This window comes from Neofelis nebulosa, chromosome 6 (genome assembly GCF_028018385.1).
Source record: "Neofelis nebulosa isolate mNeoNeb1 chromosome 6, mNeoNeb1.pri, whole genome shotgun sequence".
Classification (NCBI taxonomy): Eukaryota; Metazoa; Chordata; class Mammalia; order Carnivora; family Felidae; genus Neofelis; species Neofelis nebulosa.
Genome location: NC_080787.1, coordinates 39,166,084 through 39,192,009, shown reverse-complemented (window position 1 = coordinate 39,192,009; position 25,926 = coordinate 39,166,084). Strand labels below are relative to the sequence as shown.

The window sequence follows — 25,926 nt, the reverse complement described above, 5'->3', positions numbered from 1 at the left end:
TCTACTTTGAGTTTAATTTGTTCTTCTTACTATATCTTCTTAAGGTAGAAGCTGAGGTCATTGATTGAAGACCATATTGTTTTCTTTTTTTTTTTTTTTTTAAGATTTAAAGTTTACTTATTTATTTTGAGAGAGAGAAAGTGTGTGTGTGTGTGTGTGTGTGTGTGTGTGTGTGTGTGCACGTGCACTGGAGGGGCCGGGAGAGAGGAGAAAGAATCTCAAGCAAGCCCTGCATTGTCTGCACAGAACCTGACACAGGGCTAAATCCCACAAACCATGAGATCATGACCTGAGCCAAAATCAAGTTGGACACTCAACCGACTGAGCTACCCAGGTGCCCCAACTTTACTTATTTTCTAATATAGCCACTTAGTACTATAAAGTTTCCCCTAAGTGCTACTTGAATGGCTTCATACAAATTTTGATATGTTGTGTTTCATTTTTAGTCAGTTAAAAACACTCTCTAATATCCTTTTGATTTTTTCTTTGATCTATGGGTTATTTATAAATGTGCTACTTTGTTTCAATACTTGGAGATTTTCCAGAAAGCTTTCCATTCTTAATTTCTAACTTATTTCAGTATAATTAGAGAACATAAATTTATTATATGAATCATTTTAAATTTATTGAAAATAGTTTTATGGTCCAGAATATGTTATATCTTGATATATGTTCCATGTGCTTTTGGAAAGAATATTTATTCTGCTATTGTTGGGTGCACTGTTCTCCAAACGTCAAGTAGATCAAGTTGGTTGATAGTATTATTCAAATCTTTTAATATATTTTCTAATTTTCTGTCTACTTGTTCTATCAATTACTGAAAGCGATGCATTGAAATCTCTGATTATAATTGTGGATTTGTCTATTTCTCTTTTATAATTCTATCAGTTTTTGCTTCATGTATCTTGAAATTCTATTAGCGGGTACATAAATGTTTAGAATTGTTATATCCTTCTGATGAATTGACCCTTTTATCATTATGAAATGACTTTCTTTATCCCTGAGATTACTCTTTGCCCTGAAGTTTTCTTTATTTGATATTAATGCAGCCACTCTAATATTCTTTTAATTTGTGTTGACATGGTATATCTTTTCCCATCTTTTTATTTTTAGTCAATTTATGTCTTTAAGTATGAAGTATGTTTATTATAGGCAGTAACTAGTTGGGTCTTCCTTTTTTAAAAAAAATTTTTTTTGGGGCGCCTGGGTGGCTCAGTCGGTTAAGCGTCCGACTTCGGCTCAGGTCATGATCTCACGGTTCATGGGTTCGAGCCCCGCGTCAGGCTCTGTGCTGACAGCTCAGCCTGTTTCAGATTCTGTGTCTCCTTCTCTCTGTGACCCTCCCCCGTTCATGCTCTGTCTCTCTCTGTCTCAAAAATAAATAAACATTAAAAAAAAAAATTAAAAAAAAAAATTTGGGGGGGGGGCGCCTGGTGGCTCAGTCGGTTGAGTGTCTGACTTCAGCTCAGGTCACGATCTCACGGTTTGTGAGTTTGAGGCCTGTGTCGGGCTCTGTGCTGACAGCTCAGGGCCTGGAACCTGCTTTAGATTCTGTGTCTCCCTCTCTCTCTGCTCCTCCCCTGCTCACACTCTCTCTCAAAAATAAATAAACATTTTTTTAATTTTTTAAAATATTTATTTATTTTTGAGAGAGAGACAGAATGTGAGCAGGGAGCAGGCAGAGAGAGAGAAGGAGACACAGAATCTGAAGCAGGTCTCAGGCCCTGAGTTGTCAGCCCAGAGCCCGACGCGGGGCTTGAACTCACAAACCGTGAGATCATGACCTGAGCTGAAGTCAGCTGCTTAATAGACTGAGCCACCCAGGTGCCCCCACCAAAAAATTTTTTTTTTTAATTTTTTTAAGTAAACTCTACCCTCAACATAAGGCTTGAACTCACGGCCCTGCAATCAAGAGTTGCATGTTCTAGTGACTGAACCAGCCAGGTGTTCCTGTGTCTTCCTTTTTTACCCAATCTAACAACTTCTGCTTTTTTGTTGGAGTATTTAGATCATTTACATTTAGTAGCCATCTTGTTATTTGTTTTCTATTCGTCACACCTTTTCTCTTTTCTTTTTCCTCTTTTTTTTTTAACCTCCTTTTGGATTAATTTGATATTTCTATGGTTTCATTTTGTCTCCTTTGCCAACTTATTATAGATATGTAATTCTTTGTTGTGTATTTTAGTGGCTGTTTTAGAGTTTATGGTATACAGCTTTAACTTAGCACAACTCCCTTCAGGTGATATTATGCTACTTCACATGTAGTATAAGACTTTTTTTTTTTTTTTAACCTTTATTTATTTTTGAGACAGAGGGAGACAGAGCATGAATGGGGGAGGGTCAGAGAGAGGGAGACACAGAATCTGAAACAGGCTCCAGGCTCTGAGCTGTCAGCACAGAGCCCGACGCAGAGCTCGAACTCACAGACCGTAAGATCATGACCTGAGCCGAAGTCGGCCACTTAACCGACTGAGCCACCCAGGTGCCCCAAGACTCTTATAACAGTATACTTCCAATTTTCGTCTCCTATTTGTGCTATTGTTACCATACATTTGACTTTTATAAACCTCCTCATATATTGTTATTATCTTTCCTTAAATTATCTTTCAAAGAGCCTTAAAAAACAAGAAAAATATCTTTTTTATTTTTATATTTGCCTATGTTGTTACCATTTCCAGGGTTATTTGTTCCTTTGTATAGATCCAGATTTCTACTGGGTACCATTTTTCTTCTGCCAGAAGGACTTCCTTTAACATTTCTTGTAGTGCAGGTCTGCTGATGATTAATCCTTTCAGCTTTTTTTATGTCTGAAAAAGATTATTTCACTTTCATTTTTAAAAATTTAAATAATTTAAAAATTTTAAGTTACAGTCAAATACACATAACATAAAATTTGCCATCATAACCATTTGCTAAAAGTTTATTTATTTAGAGGTTCCTGGGTGGCTCAGTCAGTTGAGCATCCAACTTCAGCTTAGGTCATCTTCCCATGGTTCATGGGTTCGAGACCCACATCAGGCTCACTGCTGTCGGCCAGAGCCCACTTCGGGTCCTCTGTTCTCCTCTCTCCTCCCCCACTCAAGCTCTCTCTCTCTCTCTCTCTCTCAAAAGTAAAAAAACATTTTTTGAAATGTTTATTTATTTATCTTAATAGAGAAAGAAGTGCATGCACACAAGTAGGGGGGCGGGGGGGCAGGCAGATAGAGAGGGAGAGAAAGAGAATCCCAAGCAGGGTCCACACCATCAGCACAGAGACTGATGCGGGGCTTGAACTCATGAACTGTGAGATCATGACCTGAGCTGAAATCAAGAGTCAAATGTTAAACCAACTGAGCCACCCAGGCACCTCCCATCATAACCATTTTTAAGTGCCGAGTTTAATAATGTTAAGTACATTCACATTGTTGTACAACAGATCTCCAGCACTCTTTTTATCTTGCAAAACGGAAACTCTATAACCATTAAACAACAGCTCCTCGGCCTCTCCCCTCACCCCCTGGCAACCAACATTCTGTTTTCTGTCTCTATGAATTGACTACTCTAGCTATCTCGTGTAAATGGAATAAAACAGCCTTTGTCTTTTTTTTTGAGTGGTTAATTTCACTTAGTATACCATACTCAAGGTTCATCCATGTTGTAGCATGGATCAAAATTTTCTTCCACGGGGCGCCTGGGTGGCGCAGTCGGTTAAGCGTCCGACTTCAGCCAGGTCACGATCTCGCGGTCCGTGAGTTCGAGCCCCGCGTCAGGCTCTGGGCTGATGGCTCGGAGCCTGGAGCCTGTTTCCGATTCTGTGCCCCTCTCTCTCTGCCCCTCCCCCGTTCATGCTCTGTCTCTCTCTGTCCCAAAAATAAATTAAAAAACGTTGAAAAAAAAAAAATTTAAAAAAAAAAAAAAAAAATTTTCTTCCTTTTTAAGGCTGAGTAATATCCCACTGTATGTGTATACATGTTGTTTATCCAGCTCTCTTCCCCCCCACGCCCCAACAGAGCATTCAGTTCCTAATGCAGGAGTGTCCCTAAGACAGAAGCATATAATTGTCCTCACTCACAGTTCCAAAGCCGTGTCTCAGAGATTTTGGCTGGGACAGGAGAGAAGTAAGCCATAAAACAGATTGTTCACAATCTCTTCCCAAAGGAACTGGATTCATTTCCAATAGAGCATAGAGAAGTTCAAACCTAAAGACATTCTTTAAAACAGTGAAGGTTGGGGGCACCTGGGTGGCTCAGACGGTTAAGCGGCCGACTTCGGCTCAGGTCATGATCTCACAGTCTGTGGGTTCGAGCCCCGCGTGGGGCTCTGTGCTGACAGCTCAGAGCCTGGAGCCTGCTTTGGATTCTGTGTCTCCCTCTCTCTCTGCCACTCCCTGCTCACACTCTGTCTCTCTCTCTCTCTCTCTCTCTCTCAAAAGTAAACATTAAAAAACAAAAAAACAATTAAAAAAAAAAACAGTGAAGGTTGTGGCAAAAGGCAATTGATAGGAGATGTGTAGCTCCAATGAAGATAGAGGCTAGACTTTAGGCCAGCTAGTTTCAGGAGAGAACCGGAAGAAGAAATAACTAGGAGGGGACACCTGGGTGGCTCAGTTGGTGAAACGTCCGATGTTTGATTTCAGCTCAGGTCATTATCTCAGTTCATGAGATAAGCCCTGCATTGGGCTCCGGGCTCTGTGCTGACAGCTGGAGCCTGCTTAGGACTCTCTCTGCCCCTCCCCCTTCACCGTGCAAGCTTGCGTGTGTGTGTGTGTGTGTGTGTGTGTGTGTGTGTGTGAGAGAGAGAGAGAGAGAGAGAGAGACAGAGAGAGAGAGCAGGCTTTCTCTCGCTCTCAAAATAAATGAATAAACTTTAAAAAATAAAACAGGCAACCCAATTAGAAAAAAAAAAAAAAGAAAGAACTAAGAGAAACCCTCCTAGGGTCAGAAAAAATATCAAACACCAGCTTCTTTTTCCACCCCCCCCCCCCACACACACACACCCTCAAACACTGACTTCTGAAACTATTCCTTCAGAGGAGCCCACATTTTATTGGATTAGTCTGTAGAGCAATTTATGCCCTAGGGCATTATTGAAAACAACAGAGCAATCAGCCAGAGATTAGTGAATTTTAACAACTAAGGCAAGGTTGGAGAAAGAGGAAAGACAGCACTTCCAAAACCATTGTCATCCTAGAGTGACTGTGGGCATACCCTAAGCTGCACCTCCCTGACAAAGAATATCAGAAGCTTCACACTGTGGGATATTGGGGTGCAGGGGAGAATATAGTTTACCAAAGTAATCCAGCCAGTCACTAAACAAGTAAACAAGCAAATAACAAGCCTAGGGGAGAGTTGGGGCATCCCATTACCCAGAGTTGCTACAGTATATTGTCTACAATGTCCACTTTCCACCATGTCTTACATCGCACACAAAAATAAACTCAAAATGGATGAAAGACCTAAATGTGAGACAGGAAACCATCAAAACCCAAGAGAAGAAAACAGGCAACCACCTCTTTGACCTCAGCCGCAGCAATTTCTTGCTCAACACGTCTCTGAAGGCAAGGGAAGTAATAAACAACTTCTGCACTGCAAAGAAACAACAAAACTAGGGGCGCCTGGGTGGCTCAGTCAGTTAAGCCTCTGACTTCGGCCCAGGTCATGATCTCGCGGTCCGTGAGTTCGAGCCCCGAGTCGGGCTCTGTGCTGACAGCTCGGAGCCTGGAGCCTGCTTCCGATTCTGTGTCTCCCTCTCTCTCTGACCCTCCCCGTTCATGCTCTGTCTCTCTCTGCCTCAAAAATAAATAAAACGTTAAAAAAAAAAATTAAAAAAAAAAAAAGGAAACAACAAAACTAAAAGGCAGCCAACGGAATGAGAGAAAATAATTTGCAAATGATCTATCGTACAAAGGGTTAATATCCAAAATCTATAAAGAGTTTACTAAACTCGCCTGTGACGGACCGGCTCGGCGTTCGGAGCAGCTGTCGCCATGTTGTCAGTGGCCGCCCGTTCGTGCCTGTTCGCGCCCGTCCTATGGGCCACGTCCCGCGGGGTGGCGAGCACGTTGCGGTCTCTGGTGCAGGCTTTGGTGCCCGCCACCCTGGAGCCGCCAGTGCCGGACGTGAGGCGGCCCTTCCTGTGCCAGGAGTCGCCTCCGTGGGCCTCAATGTCCCTGCTTCTGTCCGTTATCCCCACACAGACATCAGAGTGCCTGACTTGTCTGACTATCGACGCACCGAAGTGTTAGATGGTACAAAGTCTTCAAAAGAGAGCAGTGAGGCTAGAAAAGGTTTCTCCTATTTGATAACCGCAACAACGAGTATAGGTGTCGCATATGCTGTCAAGAATGTCGTCTCCCAGTTTGTTTCCAGCATGAGTGCTTCTGCTCACGTGTTGGCCGTGTCGAAAATCGAAATCAAGCTCTCCGATATTCCAGAAGGCAAGAACATGGCTTCCCAATGGAGAGGAAAACGAATGTTTGTGCGTCATAGAACCAGGAAGGAAATTGAGCAGGAAGCTGCAGTTGAAGTGTCCCAGTTGGGGGACCCGCAGCATGATTTAGATTGAGTAAAGAAAAACCTGAACGGGTTATCTTGATAGGTGTTTGCGTTCATCTTGGTTGTGTACCCATTGCAAATGCAGGAGATTTTGGTGGTTATTACTGCCCTTGCCATGGGTCACACTATGATGCTTCTGGCGGGATCAGGAAGGGGCCTGCACCTCTCAGTCTTGAAGTTCCCTCATATGGGTTCACCAGTGATGACATGGTGATTGTTGGTTAGAGATCTGGACTCAAGTCCAAGGCTCCTTTCAGTCGTCTTGTCACCTCAGACCTATGAGCAAGCCTTCTATACTTAAGTGAGTTGATTTGAAATATTTAAGAATTGCTAATAATGTATTTGCAAACATTAATGTGAAGTAAATTGGGGCGCCTGGGTGGCTCAGTCGGTTAAGCTTCCGACTTCGGCTCAGGTCACAATGGTTCATGGGTTTTAGTCCCTCATGAGGCTTGCTGTTGTTAGCGCAGAGCCCACTTCAGATCCTCTGTCCCCTCTCTCTCCGCCTCTACCCCACTTGTGCTCTCAAAACAAAATTTTAAAAAAAGAAGAAAGAAAGCCTCCCCTGATTTTCATTCTGGATTAGATTCTTTTTTTTTTAAGTTTATTTTAATTGCAGTTAATTAACACAGGGTGTTATATTTGTTTCTGGTGTACAATAGAGTGATCTGGATTAGATCTTGCTACATGTTGAGGACGTTGGACCACCTCCTCCGTGGCATTTATCACAACGCATCGTAAGTTTTCCTTAAAAACATCGAAAACATTTTATTCACATTTTTGTTTTGTTTTTGTCTAGCGTCCTCACTAGAATGTTTACCTGTGCCAAGCTCAGTATCCAGCACATAGTTAATGCTCAGTACGTGTTTGCTGAGTGAATGCTGAATGACTAAAATGGGCCAGAGGAACAGGACAGGAGGCAGAAAGGGAAGTCAGGCAGGTTTTATGGTGACCGTGGGACAGCATTAAAGGCTAAGCCCAAGGCTGGGGTAGCAGGGACAAAGAACCAAGGGGATTTACAAAGGCAAGCCTTGAAATCTGCAAAACAGTCTTAAACCAAAGGAAGACACCTGTGTGGCTTGGGGCCTTCCTTTTGAATGATGCAGGAGAGTACCCCTCTGGAAGCTGTTCTGTGGGCAGGGACAATGGGAGATTTGCTCGGCGGGGGCAGGGAAGGATCAGCGCAGTTCTCCACCAGCCAGCACAAAGCTTCTCCCACCCTACCTGGGAAACCGCTGGGGCCTGGAGTGCAGCAAGAGGTTTGTGTACCAAGGACTAAACTCTGGAGACACACGGAGTTGGGAGGATAGTGGGGAATAAGGTACAAGAATATTTGGGATGAACTTGAAAAACATTATGCTAGAGTTGCCTGCGTGGCTCAGTCGGCTAAGAGTCCGACTTCGGCTCAAGCCACGATCTCACGGTTCGTGAGTTTGAGCCCTGCGTCAGGCTCTGTGCTGACAACTCCAAGCTCAGAGCCTGGAGCCTGCTTTGGATTCTGTCTCTGTCTCTCTGCCCCTCCCCCACTTGCACACTGTCTTTCTCTCTCAAATATAAACATTTAAAAAACTAATTAAAGGGGGTGGCTCAGTCGGTTGGGTGTCCGACTTCAGCTCAGGTCATGATCTCGTGGTTTGTGAGTTTGAGCCCCGCATGGGGCTCTGTGGCTGACAGCTCGGAGCCTGGAGCCTGCTTCAGATTCTGTGTCTCTCCCTCTCTCCACCCCTCCCATGCTCATGCTCTGTTTCTCTGTCTCTCAATAATAAATAAACATTAAAAAAAAAAATAAAATGTTAAAAATAATTAATTAATTAATTTTAAAAAAGAAGCAAAATATGCTACATGAAATAAGGCGGGCACAAAAGTGTATGATTGCACTTCTATGAGGTGCCTGGAGTAGTCATAATTCACAGAGACAGAAAGTAGATTGGTGGTTAGCAGGGGCTGGGGGTAGGGGAATGGGGAGTTAGCATTTTCTAGGTACAAGACTTTTTCTTGGGGGATATATAAAAGTCTGAAGATGGATGGTGGTGATGGTCGCACAACAATGTGAATGTACTTAATGGCATTGAACTGCACACCTGCAAAGGGCCAAAGTGGTAAAAATTATGTTATGTATATTTCACTACAATAGAACAATTGCACTGACCAAACAAACAAAAACAAAAAAAAAATCAGGGGTCATTCCAGGCCCCCATTCAAGGAGCCATGCCAGTTTTCTGACTTCACAGAAACAAATATCCCAGAGCTGCCTTCATCATCATTCCAGATACAGGAGCCTCCTAATTCCCACAAGCCTGGCACTGACAGGAGCATGCTTTTTGCCCCCTTAAAGCATAGCTGCCTCTGAAACAGCAGAGCTGTGAGCTATCCCAGGGGTATCCTGGGCCAACGACGCCCTCAATTCCCAGTGACTTGGTCGCCTATAGCTAGTCACGTCAGAGCAGGGGCCAGACGCCCATGTCCCTTGACCTCTGGCCCACTGCCTATCCATATACCAATCTTACTCTTAGCTCTCTCCCATTTACATCCGGGGGCTCAAGGAATTTGTCTAGGGTTACCTCTACCACCGTATCATTTATCTCCATTTTTTCCCCCTGCAGCAGGTGCTGTGATAAAACATGTATAAAACGAACAACAAGACGCTCTCCCTCGTGGTGGGCATCTTCTCTCTCCTTAACACCATCCAGTTCCTCATCTTTGAGTTGAACCACATTACGTACTTTGGCTACGAGGACAAAGTCAGTATCTACATGGACACAAAATCTGAGCTGGTGTCTTGGGTCATGATCCACAAGAGGAGCATCAACATCATCTCATCCACCATCACCCTCGTGTTCAGCGTGTTGCTTCTCTATTGCATCCGCGTGAACAACTACGTGGGGCTGCTGTGCTATGCCCTGTGGATCATCACGTATGAGCTCATCAGTGTCTCCGTGACCGTGATCGTCAACGGCATCATCAAAGATGAGTTCAAGGAGGTGACGTACCTCCACCTGATCTTCCAAATCTCCCGTATGCTCCTGCACTTCTTCTCTCTGCCTTTTGTCACCAAGTATACCTACGTCCTTTACAAGGACCCCAAGATTTCAGCTAAAATAGGCCGCCACAGGCACTCCTCCATCAGTACTGTCGATTCGTGGCGGCCTGTCGGGCTGAGAACCTTGTACCGCAAGTTAAACTGAACTGTGCCAGGAAGGAGAGAAATAAATAAACAGTGCTCCCCAGCGAGAGCTCCCCTTTTCCCTGCTTGCCTTCTGTTGCTTCTGCTTACCTTTTCAGGGTCCTTGAGTTTTATGCACCTAAGAGTATTCTTGGGGGAGGGACGTTTGCATGGATCAATTATTGTGCATGTGTGTATTTGTGACTTGTTTTAGCCTTTAATTATATTCTGCCTTTGTTCTTACTTAGCCGTCTCAGTATATGCCATTACTTCTCATGGTCCCCTCCTCCCTGCGTGTCCCTCGTTTCTAATTTTTCTCTTGCAGATTGTCTCACCCATGCCTGGTTCTGCTGAGGGTTTTTTTGGTTTTTTGTTTTGTTTTGTTTTGAGTAGTGCTTATCCTGTAGAACTTTCTGTGCCGATGGAAATGTTCTATATCTGTGCTGTCCACTAGTCACAAAGTTACTAAACACTGGGAACGTGGCTATTTCAACCCAGGGATCAATTAAATTTTTTTTTTCCCATTTTAAGTCATTTCAACTTCAATAGCCACACGTGGCTGGCGCCTGGCTACCATACTGGAGAGCACAATAATCTGGACCCTCATTTTGCTCCTGCATATAATCGTAGAAAGAATCCCTTTCCAGCTTCATGCATCACTCTGCTTTTCTCTTACTTTTCAGAGAGAAATTCCTCATATTGGGCCATACATGGCAAGAAGAATCCTCATTTTTAAAAGCTCCAGGGGGGGCGCCTGGGTGGCGCAGTCGGTTAAGCGTCCGACTTCAGCCAGGTCACGATCTCGCGGTCCGTGAGTTCGAGCCCCGCGTCAGGCTCTGGGCTGATGGCTCGGAGCCTGGAGCCTGTTTCCGGTTCTGTGTCTCCCTCTCTCTCTGCCCCTCCCCCGTTCATGCTATGTCTCTCTCTGTCCCAAAAATAAATAAAAAACGTTGAAAAAAAAATAAAAAAAATAAAATAAAATAAAAGCTCCAGGATTTTTTCATTTTAAGCACTATTGACATTTTGGACAGGATAATTCTATCCTGTAGGGGCTGTTCTATGCATTGGTGGATGTTTAGCATCTGTGACCTCTACCCATTAGATGCCAGGAGCATCCCCCCTATCCTTGTGACAACCAAAAATATCTCTAGACATTGACAAATGTTCCCTGGGGAGCAAAATCGCCCCCCGTTGAGAACCACTATTTTATTTTATATTTTTTTCAAGTTTATCTTTTTTGGTAATCTCTACAGCTAACATGGGGCTTGAACCCGAAACCCCAAGATCAAGAGTCCCACACTCTTCTAACTGAGCCAGCCAGGTGTCCTGAGAACCACTGTTTTACCATACACCCCAGTGTTGAGAGCTGCTATGTCACTACTATTAACTCTCTTTTACTGAGAGCCCTTTACATTCACTGCCTGGTGTACCTTTAACGCTAACGCTCCCATTTTATGGTTTGATGAAACTGAGACTCAGGGTGCTTAAGGGATGTGATCAAGGTCACACAGTGGCTAAAGCCGGATTTGAATCTAGATCATCTGACCGTATACACAATGTCCTACTTGGTTCCCTGAAGCAGTCTTATCTTCACCAAGATAAAAAAAGAGGGACCTCCTTTTAGAGCATTTGCTTTTCGCTCAAAAAAATGTTGGGGGTGAGGGGTACCTGGGTAGCTCAGTTGGTTAGGCGTCTAACTTTTGATTTCAGCTCAGGTCATGACTTCACAGTTCTGAGATCAAGCCCCAAGTAGGGCTCTGCACTGACGATGCTGAGCCTACTTGAGATTCTCTCTCTCCCCCTCTCAGCCCCTCTCTCACTTGCAATCTCTTTCTCTCAAAATAAATAAACATTAAGAAAAATGTTGTAAGTGAAATCAAGGGACACTTCTTTTTTTGAGAGACAATGAGAGGGCACAAGTGGGGGGTGGGGCAGAGAGAGAAAGAGAGCAAGGGACAGAGAGAGAGAGAGAGAGAGAGAGAGAGAGAGAGAGAAGGGGGCTGCCGGAGGAGGGGGTTCTTGTTTACCTGAAGTGGGACTCAAACTCACAAACTGTGAGATCATGACCTGAGCTGAAGTCAGATGCTGAACGACTGAGCCACCCAGCGCCCAAGGGACACATTTATTTTAACCACACTCCTCCAAACCAGGAGCATAACGACAGTAGCCCACTTTTACCAAACACTTAATAAATGCCTGGTGCTACTCGGAGAACTCATTAAATTCTTCCCACCACCCTCCCCCGTCACAGACTTGGATCCAAACCAGTTCCCAAAATGTCCACCAGATGGCAGTCAGTCATAAGCTTTTGCTTCGCGCTGTTCGCCTTCCCAGCCAGTCCTCTAAGTGGGGATGATGAGGGATTTGGGGAGCCTCAACCTGATAACTGAAGACTAACAGTGTGCATCCCCGCCCTAGTCTCACAAAGCACGTCTTGACTGGTACCAGATAAAAAATAAAACATGGGCTGACAACAGGCTCTAATCCCCCCTTCCCAGCTGGGGTGGCGGTGGGGAGGTTGGGAGACCCGCGACGGTGTGCAGAAGAGGTGGAGAGGGAAGGCAAGTTCCAAGAATCAGCTCAACTCAGAGTTACCTGGTGCAGGAAAGCTTAAGATGCTCAGATACAAGGCTGTGCGCCCCTCCACACCAGGACTCCTCGGAAGCGCCGTTCTGTCCGCCTCCCGCTTCCCCCGTCCCAGCTTCCCATTCTCTCTAGAACCCCCTCCACTCCACCGAGTCTGTTCCTGTTAAGGTGGTCTCCACACTGCCCAGTCCTGAGCTCAGCCTTCTCTTGCTAGACCTCTCCATGGCTTTTGACCAACTGATACCTCCCGGGCCTGCAAACAGCTTTTTCTCACCAGGACCATCACTCTCCATTCACCACCTGCCTCACTGGCCTTCATCTCCCTGACCTTCAAACATTGGAAATGCTTCCTGTCATCCTTCTGATTTCCTTTCTCACCATCGTCCTCCCTCCCTCTGCTCCAGCCACACTGGCCTCCTTGCAGTTCCTCCTACACGCCCAGCACACTCTAGCCTCAGGGCCTTTGCACCCGTTGTTCCTTCAGTCTGGAATGTTCTCACTCCAGGTATCCAATAGCTTCCTTTCTTTCTTTCAGGTGTCTGCTCAAAAGTCATCAGAGATGCTTTCCCTACTGACCTAGGAACCCAGCCCCTCCCCACTCCCTCCCTCTGTAACCCACTTACCCTGGTTTATTTTTTCCATAACACATCGCCTGACTTACTATATTTTAACCTCCACTGCCCCCCAAAATACGAGGGCCATATTTTCCTCATCGCTGTTTTCCCAACACCTAGAACGACACCTGGCGCATACGTGTGCTCCACAAATATTTGTGAAACGGGGGCACCTGGGTGACTCCGTCGGTTAAGCATCCGACTCTTGATTTCAGCTCAGGTCATGATCTCACGGTCGTGGGATCGAACCCCACATCAGGCTCTGCACTAGGCATGGAGCCTGTTTAAGATTCTCCCTCTCTCTCCCTCTCTCCCTCCACACCCCGTCCCTTGTGCGCACACACACACTCTCTCTCACTCTAAAAAAGCATTGTGAATGAGTGGACACAGACCCTCAGCAGCATAGAATGAGCCATTTTTGCCAGCTTCCCTCCTGGTGGTTATAGCAGGCGGGCCAGTGAGGAGCAAATTCTTATGCCCTTCAGCCTGCTCTTCCTGTTCCTTTCTTCTCTCACTCCCTTCTGGAGTCTGCAGATAGTTGCAGGTGGGAAATACTCACAAGGGGTATGATTTCAGCTTCCTTGTCCCTCTCCTTCTTCCCTCTTTTCCTCTGCACCAGCTGCTGATCCTAGAAACACCACCCCATCTTCCAGCTCACCTCACCAAGCCTACAACAAGCCTTTTGAACAGTGCAGGTGTCCCTGGGAAGGGTATATTCTGAGAGCTGTCACCATCACCTCCTTATCTCCCCTCGGCCCCCGCCCCCATGAAGATCTCTGGCCTTCCATCCCCCCCTGCTTTACTAGGTTTGCCGAGTGCCTACTGTTGTAGCAGGCCCTGAGCCAGGAACTGGGGAATACCCTAGAAAGTAAGATACAGCCCACATTTCAAGAGGCTGACAGCCTCGGGAGGGCTGAGTCACTCAGGGCCATTTGGATCCATAAGATGGGTGCTGAGGGAAGCACTGGGGGGACCGTCGGAGGAGGCCTAATTCTTGGAGACTGGAGAATCAGGGAAGTCTTCCTGGAGGAGGAGACATTTAAGCTGCAGCTGGAAGAGAGCCCTGAGAAGGGAGGGGAGGAAAAGGAAAGGTGGCAGCCTGAGAAGGTGCAGACACCCTGGGATAGTAGAGCTACCCCAGGGTGAAGGAAGCTACTCTGTGTGGGAAATGATGGTGTCAGGAGGAAGCAAGCAGACATGAACTTCCCCAGAGAGAAGAGGGTCTCCCCTTTTCCCACGGCCTCTGCTGGCTGCTCCCAGAAGGCGTTTGCTCTTAAGTACACAACCATTGAATATTTCTGAGCACCGTTCCCACCTCATTGCTGTCACCTATAACTCCAAGTTTCCCCTAGCAGCCATGTCCTACAGACTTCATTCTGCGTCCACTTCCCATCTGTTTCGAGATGTGTCAATGTTTCCATCTGTTTGACTTCTTTTTTCCCCAGGATCTAGGTTTCCATTTCGTTTGCCTCCTTTCCCCTAGAACTGCCCACATTGATTGCTACTGTCGTCAGCCTTCAAAGCTCTTTTTTCCCTTTCTTTGGTCTCTCCTGACAACCAGTCTCTACGTATCGTCCGATGCTTTGCTGTTTTTTCCAATTCATTTGGCCACCGGACAAGAGGTTAATGAAGGCCTCTGAGAGCCAGGCCCTGACTCTCAAGACAGCCTTTCCCGTGGGTGAGCGGCTCGGCAAAACTCGCCTCAGCTTCCTTTCTCTTCTCTTCCATCCCCTCACCAGTTGTTAGTAAAAATAACTTGTTTAAATCCTTAAATTGGGGCACCTGGGGGTGCCTGGGTGGCTCAGTATTTGAGAGTCCGACTTCGGCTCAGGTCATGATCTCACGGTTCGTGAGTTCGAGCCCCGTGTCGGGCTCTGTGCTGACAGCTCGGAGCCTGGAGCCTGCTTCGGAGTCTGTGTCTCCCTCTCTGCCCTTCCCCCACTTATGCTCTCTCTCTCTCTCTCTCTCTCTTTCTCAAAAATAAATAGACATTAAAAACAATAAAAAAATAAAAAATTGGGGCACCTGGCTGGCTCAGTTGGAAGACCATGCAATTCTTGCTCTCAGGGTTGTGAGTTCAAGCCCCATGTAGAATATAGAGATCACTTAAATAAATGAAACTTTTAAAAAATGCTTACTTTCTTATTTTCATAAGTGAATTATGATGTTCTTCCCTGAGAAATAGTTTTCACAAATGCCTTCTGTGTATGTGTTTGTGTGTGTGATTGTGTGTGTTTGTGTATCTGTGTTTGTGTATGTGAATGTTCGTGTGTGTTTGTGTATGTTGTGTTTCTGTGTGTGTGTATTTATGTATCTGCATTTGTAATGTGTGGTCTTCATGTTTGTGAACATGTAACAGCTGAGTCAAACAATTATTTGCTGGTGGTCAAAAATAACTTACATATTGGGGCTCCTGGGTGGCTCAGTTGGTTAAGCATCCAACTTCGACTCAGGGCATGATTTCACGGTTCGTGGGTTCAAGCCCTGCATCAGGCTCTGTGCTGACAGCTCGGAGCGTGTAGCCTGCTTCAGATTCTGTGTCTCTCTTTCTCTGCTCCTCCCCCACCCATGCTCTATCTCTCTCTGTCTCTCAAAAATAAATAAACATTAAAAAATAATAATAAATAATAATAAAAAAATAACTTACATGTTAAAGACATAAAAAGGTCAAAGAAATGCCCAGGCTTTATGCTCTTCTAAAATTTGCTTCTGACTCCTACCAACATTGCCTTTCCTCTTCAGAAATACATCCCAAAAGGGACAACACTAGAGGGCATCTTATTTAAAAGATGTTTGGGGGGGCGCCTGGGTGGCTCAGTCGGTTGGGCGTCCGACTTCGGCTCAGGTCATGATCTCACGGTCTGTGAGTTCGAGCCTCGTGTCGGGCTCTGGGCTGATGGCTCAGAGCCTGGAGCCTGCTTCCGATTCTGTGTCTCCCTCTCTCTCTCTGCCCCTCCCCCGTTCATGCTCTGTCTCTCTCTGTCCCAAAAATAAATAAATGTTAAAAAAAAAAATTTTAAAAAAAAGATTAAAAAATAATAATAATAAAATTAAAAAAAAAATAAAAGATGTTTGGGGGCACCTAGTTGGCTCAGTCAGTGGAGCATGAGACTCTTGACCTTAGGTTTGTGAGTTGGAGCCCCACATTGGGTGTAGAGATTACTTCATAATAAAATCTTTAGGGATGCCTGGGTGGCTCAGTTGGTTGAGCATCTGACTCTTGATTTTGGCTCAGGTCATTATCCCAGGGTCCTGGGATCAAGCCCCTTGTCGGGTCCCATGTTGAGCATGGAACCTGCTTAAGATTCTCTCTCTTTCTCTGCCCCCCTGCCTCTCTCTCTCTCTCTCTCTCTCTCTCAAATAAAAGAATAAATAAAACAAAATCTTTAAACAAATAAACACAATCTTAAAATAAAATAAAAATAGAATACTTGGTTTTTCTCTTGCCCCAACAGCATGACACTGACAAGACATAGTCTATGAATGATGTAGACAATGAAACTTGAGCAGTCCTGCTTCTCAGAGTTTTAGGGGAACAGATGATCCTTTTCAGAGGGATTGGGAGAAAGCAATTATAAAAAGTGCCCAAGCAACTAGAAAGCCTCTCAATTCTGAAAGTGACCTTTGCAGCTCCAAAGCTTCCCTAGCTCTTTGCCTCTTCCTCTGCCCAGGCTGAGCTCCCGCCAGCCACCCTGAACTTGGCCCAACCCCACCTGCTCTACCCTCTGACCCAGGGATAGCTTGCGTTTTCTGGACGAACTGAGGCGATTTTATCTAGCATTGTGTCACCCTTGTACAGTCACCACCCTCTTGGGGCGCCTGGCTGGCTCAGTCGGTAGACCATGCAACTCTACTTTTCTTTTTAATGTTTCTTTATTTTTGAGAGAGAGCGCATGAGCAGGGGAGGGGCAGACAGAGAGGGGGACAGAGGAGCCGAAGCAGGCTCTGTGCTGAGAGTAGAAAACCCGATGCGGGGCTCAAACTCACGAATTGTGAGATCATTACCTGAGCCGAAGTTGGACGCTTGCCCAAGGCTCCCAGGTGCCCCAGAGCATGCAACTCTTAATCTCAGGTTCCTGTGCTCAAGCCACATATTGGGTATGGGGCCTACCATAAAAAATAAATAACTAACCACCCTCCTTCCCTACCTTTGGCCATCCTGGAACACACCTATGCTTCCTAAACACTCTCTTTCTTTTCTTTCTTTCTTCTTTCTTTCTTTCTTTCTTTCTTTCTTTCTTTCTTCCTTATTATTTTTACTTTTTAAAATTTACATCCAAATTAGTTAACATCTAGTGCAACAATGATTTCAGTAGATTCCTTAGTGCCCCTTACCCATTTAGCCCATCCCCCCTCCCACAACCCCTCCAGCAACCCTCAGTTTGTTCTCCGTATTTATGAGTCTCTTATGCTTTGTCCCCCTCCCTGTTTTTATATTATTTTTGTTTCCCTTCCCTTATGTTCATCTGTTTCGTCTCTTAAAGTCCTCATATGAGTGAAGTCATATGATTTTTGTCTTTCTCTGACTAATTTCACTTAGCAAAATACCCTCCAGTTCCATCCACGTAGTTGCAAATGGCAAGATTTCATTCTTTTTGATTGCCAAGTAATACTCCATTGTATATATATACCACATTTTCTTTATCCATTCATCCATCGATGGACATTTGGGTTCTTGCCATACTTGGGCTATTGTTGATAGTGCTGCTATAAACATGGGGGTGCATGTGTCCCTTCAAAACGGCACACCCGTATCCCTTGGATAAATGCCTAGTAGTGCAATTGCTGGGTTCTTTCTTTCTTTCTTTCTTTCTTTCATTTCATTTATTCAGTCACCAAAATGCATGGTTTGCCAACTATATGCTGGGGCATTGTGTGAGAAGTGAGGCAAAAACGAAAAATGAGACGCAGTCCTGGCTGTGAATCAAGGAGAGACATGTTGGGGCACCTGGGTGACTCAGTCAGTTAAGCGTCCGACTTGGACCCAGGTCACGATCTCACAGTCCGTGATTCTGAGCCCCACGTTGGGCTCTGTGCTGACAGCTCGGAGCCTGGAGCCTGCTTCGGACTCTGTGTCTCTGTCTCTCTCTCTCTTTCTCTGCCCCTCCCCTGCTCACACTCTGTCTCTCTCTCTTAAAAATAAATAAACATTAACAACTACAACAAAAAAGATGGGGCGCCTGGGTGGCTCAGTTGGTTGAGCGTCCGACTTCAGCTCAGGTCATGATCTCGAGGTCTGTGAGTTTGAGCCCCGTGTCGAGCTCTGTGCCGACAGCTAGGAGCCTGGAACCTGCTTCGGATTCTGTGTCTCTCTCTCTGCCCTTCCCCTGCTCACGCTCTCTCTCTCTCTCAAAAATAAATAAACATTAAAAAAATTAAAAACAAAAAGAAGAGGGACATGTGAGGAAGTTATTACAACATTATATGATAAATTGGGTAATGGAGGTAAGTGCAAAGTGCTATGTTATCTCTGTCTCTCAGTGGTTTGTTCAACAAATGTTTGTTAAGCACATGCTATGCTACACATCAGGCTCTGTTCGAGATGTTGCAGCTTCGGGGAGAAGAAAACAGATAAAGTTCCTCTCCTCATGAAACTTACATTCTAAGGAGGGAAGACAAGGGATAAGCAAGTGAACGTGCAAGTACATACAATAATTTCAGGGGCACCCGGCCGGCTCAGTCGGATGAACATGCGATTCTTGATCTCGGGGTTCTGAGTTCGAGCCCTACGTTGTGTGTAGAGATTATTTACAAATAAAATCTTTAAAAATAAAAAAATAACGATAACGATTTCAGCCAGTGATGGGTGCTAAGAAAATGAAATGAGGTGACGTGATAGAGCTTCATCCCAGATAGTGAGACTTAGCCAGTCCTAGCATTGCAGCCTCTTATGAGTGAATGTTTCAGGAACAGGTCCAAGACCCAGTGGAGGGGGGCATCTAGGAGGTCTCCGAGTAAGGAATGTCTCTCTGGAGAAGTGATGCTTAACAGGACTTGGACAATCAGTGGGAAGGGCGTTCCAAGCAGAGGGAACAGCAAATGCAAAGTTCTAAGCAGGGGGAGCAAATTTAGTGTGTGCAAAGACCAGTCAAAAAGCCAGTGACTAGAGCACAGCGGGTGACAGCCTGGAGGATATGGTGGCTCAACTGGTCCTGTGTTCCTTTCAACTGCTCTGGCGTGCCTCCCTGTGTCTCAGAGCGGAAACCTAACACCCAACGTTCCAGACTCCCTTGCAGCTACAGTCCTGGAGACTGGCCACGGAGTGTGAACTTGAGAAGGTAGGAGTGTGACAGAGGGTGTGGGGGTCAGGCAAAATGGGTGAAGGCGAGTGGGAGATACAGGCTTCCAGTTATGGAATGGATAAGTCACGTGAACAAAAAGCCCGTGGACTAGAACCAACGATATTGTAATAGCGATCTATGATGGCAGACGGCAGCTATGTTGTGATGAGCGCAGCATAATGTATCAACTTGTCGAATCACTACGTTGTACACTTGAAACTAAACGTGCCGTGTCAACTGTACTCAAATATACCAGAAATGAGGCAGAGGCCATGCTCCTGCCGCCATTGATTTGCCACTGGCAATGGGGTAATGTGTGGAAACCCTCTCTCTCTGCAGCCACCTTCCAGGGTTTGGTCAGTAGCCTTGGTTTGGTATCTGCTGTAACTTCCTGATCCCTGGGTTACAGCTGTGGTGTTTCCTGAAAATCAACAGTGCCAAGGGTGGCCCCTGTTTCCCACTTTAACGAGGGGGCAACGGCAACCGCTCTCCCAGTGGGGCGGTTCGGCACTGTTATTCCAGGAGTCATCCCAGAGGCCCAGCCCGAAACCTCTTGCACCCTTCCAAAGATTGTGAAGGAACCGATTCCTGATATTCAATCCCTTCCTGCCTCAAATACCCGTGGGGGTCTCCAGTTTCCTGCAGCTGATCCTGATCCTTGGGAGGCCCAGCTCTGCCCCTCGGGAGACTCCTCTGTTACACAGACAAGCACCTGTCTACCTCTGCTCACTGTTTCCCAGCCAACTCCACGCTTGTAACAAAACATTTCCCCTCACTCCCCCAGGGTAGTTCAGACTTGGTCAAAGAATTATTGCAGTCTAGGGGCGTCTGGGTGGCTCAGTTGGTTAAGCACCCGACTTGGGCTCAGATCATGATTTCAGGGATTGTGGGTTCGAGCCCCGCGTCGGGTTCTGTGCAGACGGCTCAGAGCCTGGAGCCTGCTTCGGATTCTGTGTCTCCCTCTGTCTCTGTCCCTTTCCTGCTCACACTCTGTCTCTCAAAAATAAGTAAACATTAAAAAATTGCTGGCAGTCTTAATAAGCAAGTCCACAAGTTTTCCTTTGTCTGCCACGCTTGTTGAATGGCTAAAAAAATGTGAGTAGATGTTGCAGGCTTGGTTTCCTCTGGCCACCTTTCCCTGAGTAGGTCATACTTGGCAAGATATTCATTAACCTGCCCTTTATCACAATTCCCACAGGCTAACCAGGCCTGGAAACGACACTGGTCTGAACTTCCAGGTGATTTGCCAATTAAAGTCCGCATTTAAGGAGTGCGACTCTAAGCAAGCCTGTACAGAAAGCACCAAGGGAGATAGAGGGCTTCCCTCCAGGTGCCGAATGTCCAGCGGAGAGAAATGCACGGATAGACCAAATAACTAAGGCTAGGTGAGTGTCTCCTAGGCAGTGCTCCAAATGAACGAACCCGTTTGATTCTCACAGCAATGCTATGAAATAAATCACGTTGTCCTCCCCATCTCACAGATGAGAAAACCAAGGCCCGGGAAGGTTAAGTCTGTCTTCTGGATTAACGCATAGAGTACACTTCTGGGATTTGAGCCCAGGCAACCTGGCTCCAGAGTGTCTGCAACTGATCAGATCCAGGCAGCATGTGAGGCTCCATGAAGGCGTTCCGAGCGCAAAGCAAAGACACAAGTAACTCAGCCTAAGGGGATCAGGTCAGGCTTCCCTTCCTCCAAAAGAGATCTGAAGATCTTCTGGTCAGTTTGGCAAATGTGCTGGTCCTTGGACTTTGTGCTGGTCCTTGAGAAGGGTACTGGTTGTAGAAGAATGAATGAGACCTGCCCTCCTGCCCTTGAGGGGCTCACAGGCAGGAGGGGAAGCTGACAGCTGAGAACATTAATTGTGAAGCGGGACAAGAAGTGGCTTCTACGCAGGGGGGAAGCAGAGATACCACCAAAGGAGGTACCAGCCCTGCAGGGGACTTACAGGTAAGAAAAGGCTTCTTAGAAGAGGAGACATACGAGTTGGGCTTTTAACAATGAAGACGGTTTGCCAGGCTGATAGTCTGGGGTGGGGGGGGGGGGTGGTTGGCATAGGCGAAGATTGAGGGAAGGGCAGAAGGCATCCCAGATGGAGGGAACAGCCAAGTGCAAAGACAAGGAGGTGGGGAACATGATGATGTGTCTGAGGGTGTGGGAGCTCCGCGGGGCTGCCACAGTGCTCGTGGCAACAGCCAGAAGGGAGGCGGCAGAGCGAGCGGCAGCCGTGTCTTGAAGAGACCACCGCACTGTGCCAAGGCATTTGCACCGTGCTCTGGGAAAGTGTTGCTCACGCTGAGGGTTGTAACCCATCTGAGTATGTGAAATCAGGTAGGTAGGGCAAGACCAGTACTTTTAAAGATGAAAAGAAAATTGAGTGGAATAGACGAGAATAAACAGACACAATACTCTTTGCGTGAAGAGTAAGCAGCCTTTTAGGGGTGCCTGGCTGGCTCAGTCAGTAGAGCACGCGACTCTTGGTCTTGGGGGTCGTGAGTTCGAGCCGCACGTTGGGGGTGGAGATTACTTAGAAAAATAAATAAAGGGGACATCTAAAAAAATTGTTTAAAAAGAGTAAGTACCGTTTTGTGAAACTGTTATCTCATTTATATACATTGACCCAGATGCCACAGGTTTTCCATCAACCCATTCTCGTCTTTGTTTTCACATCGGATCCCCAAGTGCTGGCACATGGCTGCCGAGCTAAAAGCCACATTTTCCAGCCTTGGGGCACCTGGGAGGCTCAGTCGGTTGAGCGTCCCACTTTGGCTCAGGTCACGATCTCGCGGTTTGTGAGTTCGAGCCCCACGTGGGGCTCTGCTGTCAGCGCAGAGCCTACTTTGGATCCTCTGTCTACCTCTGTGTCTGCACCTCCTCCGCCCTTGCTCTCTCTCTCTCAAAATTAAATAACCATTTTGAAAAATTTACGTTTTTCAGCCTCTTTTGCAGTCGGGTGGGTCCATGTTAGAAAGTTCTGGCCAGTGCAGTGTGAGCATGGTGGTGAGTGCCACCTCTGAGTCATATGCTCCTCAGAAAGAATGGGCTTCTTTGTCTTTCCCTTTTCCCGCTGGCTGGGATACAGACATGAGGGCAGGAACTGGAGCAGTCACTTTAGGCCCAGGATCAGAAGCTATGTATGTGTTCAGCGTGCCAGTGCCCTGAAAAGCATACCCCCGGATTATGAAAGAGAAGTCAAGTTATGTGAAAGAGAACTTAACATCTATCTTATTGAAGGCACGCTAACATTTCCAGTACGTTATCTCAGACCAATCCCTAATACACATACGTGTGCATATGTATATATGCATGGGTATGTGTTCATATGTGTACATGTGCTTATACGCACACCCCAGGCCATATGGTAAATGACACTCATTATGATGGGTTGTATTAAAAAGAGGGAGCGAGAGACAGAGAAACTTCCTGTCCTTACGAGAGGTTTTAAGCAAATGAGCAATGTGATGTTTTGTGTTCCCAAGCTGAAAAAAAATCTTACAGATCATTTAGCCCACTTGCTCCCCCTTCTAATTGATGGGGAAACTTAGACTCATAGAGGTTAGGTAACTGACTCAAGGTCCTGGGGCTATACATGGCAAGCACTGGTCCTAGAACTCAGATCTCTGAATCCAAGACTGGGCCCCTTCAGACTTTTTTTTTTTTTTTAATTTTTTTTCAACGTTTTTTATTTATTTTTGGGACAGAGACAGAGCATGAATGGGGGAGGGGCAGAGAGAGAGGGAGACACAGGATCGGAAACAGGCTCCAGGCTCCGAGCCATCAGCCCAGAGCCTGACGCGGGGCTCGAACTCACGGACCGCGAGATCGTGACCTGGCTGAAGTCAGACGCTTAACCGACTGCGCCACCCAAGCGCCCCTAAAGTGAGCTCAACACCCAATGTGGGACTTGAACTCATGACCCTGACAGAGTCACATGCTCTATAGACTGAGCCAGCCAGGCACCCTCAAGCCTGGGCACCCTCAATGTCACCGTCGACAAAAATTGCTTTATCTTGCTTTCTTTCAATCTTCAAACACTTTTCTGCATCACATTGTTCTCTAATTATCTAATTAATGCAATTCAAATCAGAAAATATTTATTGTAAACCTACTATATACTACACTGTAAAGACAGGAACGACCTTCATGAAAATCTCCTTAAGTGGCACCTGCATGGCTCATTCGGTTAAGCGTCAGACTTCGCTCAGGTCATGATCTCGCGGTTCTTGAGTTCGAGCCCCGCCTTGGGCTCCATGCTGACAGCTCAGAGCCTGAAGCCTGCTTCGGATTCTGTGTCTCCCTCTCTCTCTCTCTGCCCCTCTCCTGCTTGTACTCTGTCTCACTCTCTCTCAAAAATAAATAAGCATTGGGGCGCCTGGGTGGCTCAGTCGGTTAAGCGGCCGACTTCGGCTCAGGTCACGATCTCGCGGTCCGTGAGTTCAAGCCCCGCGTCGGGCTCTGTGCTGACAGCCCAGAGCCTGGAGCCTGTTTCGGATTCTGTGTCTCCCTCTCTCTCTGACCTTCTCCCATTCATGCTCTGTCTCTCTCTGTCTCAAAAATAAAATAAATGTTAAAAAAAAATTTTTTTTAATAAATAAATAAATAAATAAGCATTAAAAAAAAAAAAAGTGCTCCTTAATCGGTATCACGGATAGATACAGAAGTAAACACGGATCTGTGCTCATGCATGGATGAGTATGTATGCATGTATTTCCTAGCTCTGACCCCTGAGAAGGTGTGGAAGCAGTAACACCCCAGTAGCAATTGAGGACATCTAGGGCCCAGATTTTGCTTTTAAAGATTTTTTTAAGTTTACTTATTTATTTTGAGGGAGAGAGAGAGAAAGTAAGGGAGAGGCAGAGAGAGAGGGAGAGAGAGAATCCCAAGTAGGCTCCACACTGTCAGTAGAAGAACAAGATGCAGGGCTCGATCTCACAAACCTTGAGATCATGACCTGAGACAAAATCAAGAGTCGGACACTTAACCAACCGCACCACCCAGATACCCCATAAAGATTTTGTTTTTTATTTGAGAGAGAGAGAGCATGAGCAGGGGAAAGGAGTGGAGGAGAGAGAGAAAGAGAGAGAGAGAGAAAGAGAGAATATCTATCAGGCTTCATGCTGAATATGGAACTCCACTCAGGGCTCAATCCCACGACCCTAGGGGTCATGACCTGAGCCAAAATCGAAAGCTGGGCACTCAACCGACTGAGCCACCCAGGCGCCCAGATTTATTTTTTCAAGGCCTTTCTTCAGGGAAAGAAACCAAGGTTCCTTGGAGAAGTGGTTGATTCCAGGGCTGGGAAGGGAAAGCACCAGATGAGCCTGGAGCACCTGAGTTCCTGGAAAGGACACGAGAACCAACCTGAAAGCACTCTCAATGGCCAAGGCGGGGTCAAGGTTTGAGCCACAAAATAAGTAACAATCGTATTGGATTTTGTAACCCACAAAATAAATACCCGTGAGTCCATGCTGCTATAAATAAATCATTGCAGAAACAAACGACTTCCTTCACTGAGTCTCTAGATGACTGGAAATATAAAGATTTCAAAATTCAGTTGAGTAGGCTTGAATAATGACACTTTGTGGTAACCGAAACCAAAATACACTTGTGGTGGACAAGTCCTGGGACAGAAGGGTAAAATCCTGGCACTAGTCTTATCTCTGACACTCGAGCCTTGTCACTCTAAACATTTATAAAGTGCGGAGACGACCACTGTCCTTGGGGCGCCAGGCTGGCTCAATCAGGGGAGCATGTGACTCTTGATCTCAGGATCGAGTTCGAGCCCCAGGTTGGGTGTAGAAATTACTTTAAAAAGAAAAAGAAGGGGCGCCTGGGTGGCTCCGTCGGTTAGGCATCAGACTTCGGCTCAGGTCACGATCTCGCGGTCCGTGAGTTCGAGCCCCGCGTCAGGCTCTGTGCTGACAGCTCAGAGCCTGGAGCCTGTTTCAGATTCTGTGTCTCTCTCTCTCTCTGACCCTCCTCCGTTCATGCTCTGTCTCTCTCTGTCTCAAAAATAAATAAACGTTAAAAAAAAATTTTTAAAAAGAAAGAAAAAGAAAAAGAAAAGAAACAAAACAAAAAGGGGGGGGGGAATATCATTTCCCTGGCCTACCTCATGTTTCTCCAAAGAAACAAAATATATGAAAGAAAGTTCAAATGCAAAACAAAACAAAATGAATCAGTATTTGTGATATATTTACTGCTGTGTTTTTCACATTTTTGTGCTTTTCAAAAAAAATATTTATTTATTTTTGATTGAGAGAACATGAGCAGAAGAGAGGCAGAGAGAGAGGGACAGAGGATCTGAAGCAGGCTCTGCACGAATAGCACAGAGCCTGATGTGGGGCTCGAACTCACGAACCGTGGGACCATGACCTGAGCCGAAGTCGATGATCAACCAACCAAGCCGCTTAGGTGTTGCCATTTTTGTACTTTTTGTTGGTGACATTGTTGTTTAAAACTGCCCCAAATGTGGTGGTGAGGTGCTGTCTAGTGTCCCTAAGTGACCATGCCTCATGGAGAAAACACATGTGTTGGATAAGCTTCCCTCAGGTGTGAGTTACAGGACTATTGGCCATGAGCTCAATGTGAATGAGTTAATATATACATTAAATAAGATATCTTGGGGGGCGTCTGGGTGGTTCAGTCAGTTAAACGTCCGACTCCGGCTCAGGTCATGATCTCGTGGTCCGTGAGTTCGAGCCCCGCGTCGGGCTCTGTGCTGACAGCTCAGAGCCTGGAGCCTGTTTCA

General features: G+C 46.0%; 1 protein-coding gene, 1 long non-coding RNA gene and 1 pseudogene across 2 annotated transcripts in view; 2 read left to right on the top strand and 1 right to left on the bottom strand.

Annotated features, from left to right (window-relative positions):
- The window catches only part of TMEM217B (transmembrane protein 217B), a 40,179-nt gene extending 30,415 nt beyond the window's left edge, over nucleotides 1-9,764 (top strand). The window contains exon 2 of the mRNA XM_058733773.1: nucleotides 9,137-9,764. Coding sequence (XP_058589756.1) covers nucleotides 9,155-9,718 — 564 coding nt within the window. The 5' untranslated portion in view covers nucleotides 9,137-9,154 and the 3' untranslated portion in view covers nucleotides 9,719-9,764. The remainder of the gene's footprint in view (nucleotides 1-9,136) is intronic.
- The window catches only part of LOC131514141 (uncharacterized), a 35,769-nt gene that overhangs the window by 5,454 nt on the left and 4,389 nt on the right, over nucleotides 1-25,926 (bottom strand). The window contains exon 2 of the long non-coding RNA XR_009262953.1: nucleotides 2,670-2,807. This is a non-coding gene — a long non-coding RNA (uncharacterized LOC131514141). The remainder of the gene's footprint in view (nucleotides 1-2,669; nucleotides 2,808-25,926) is intronic.
- LOC131514137 (cytochrome b-c1 complex subunit Rieske, mitochondrial-like) lies at nucleotides 5,966-6,758 on the top strand (annotated as a pseudogene).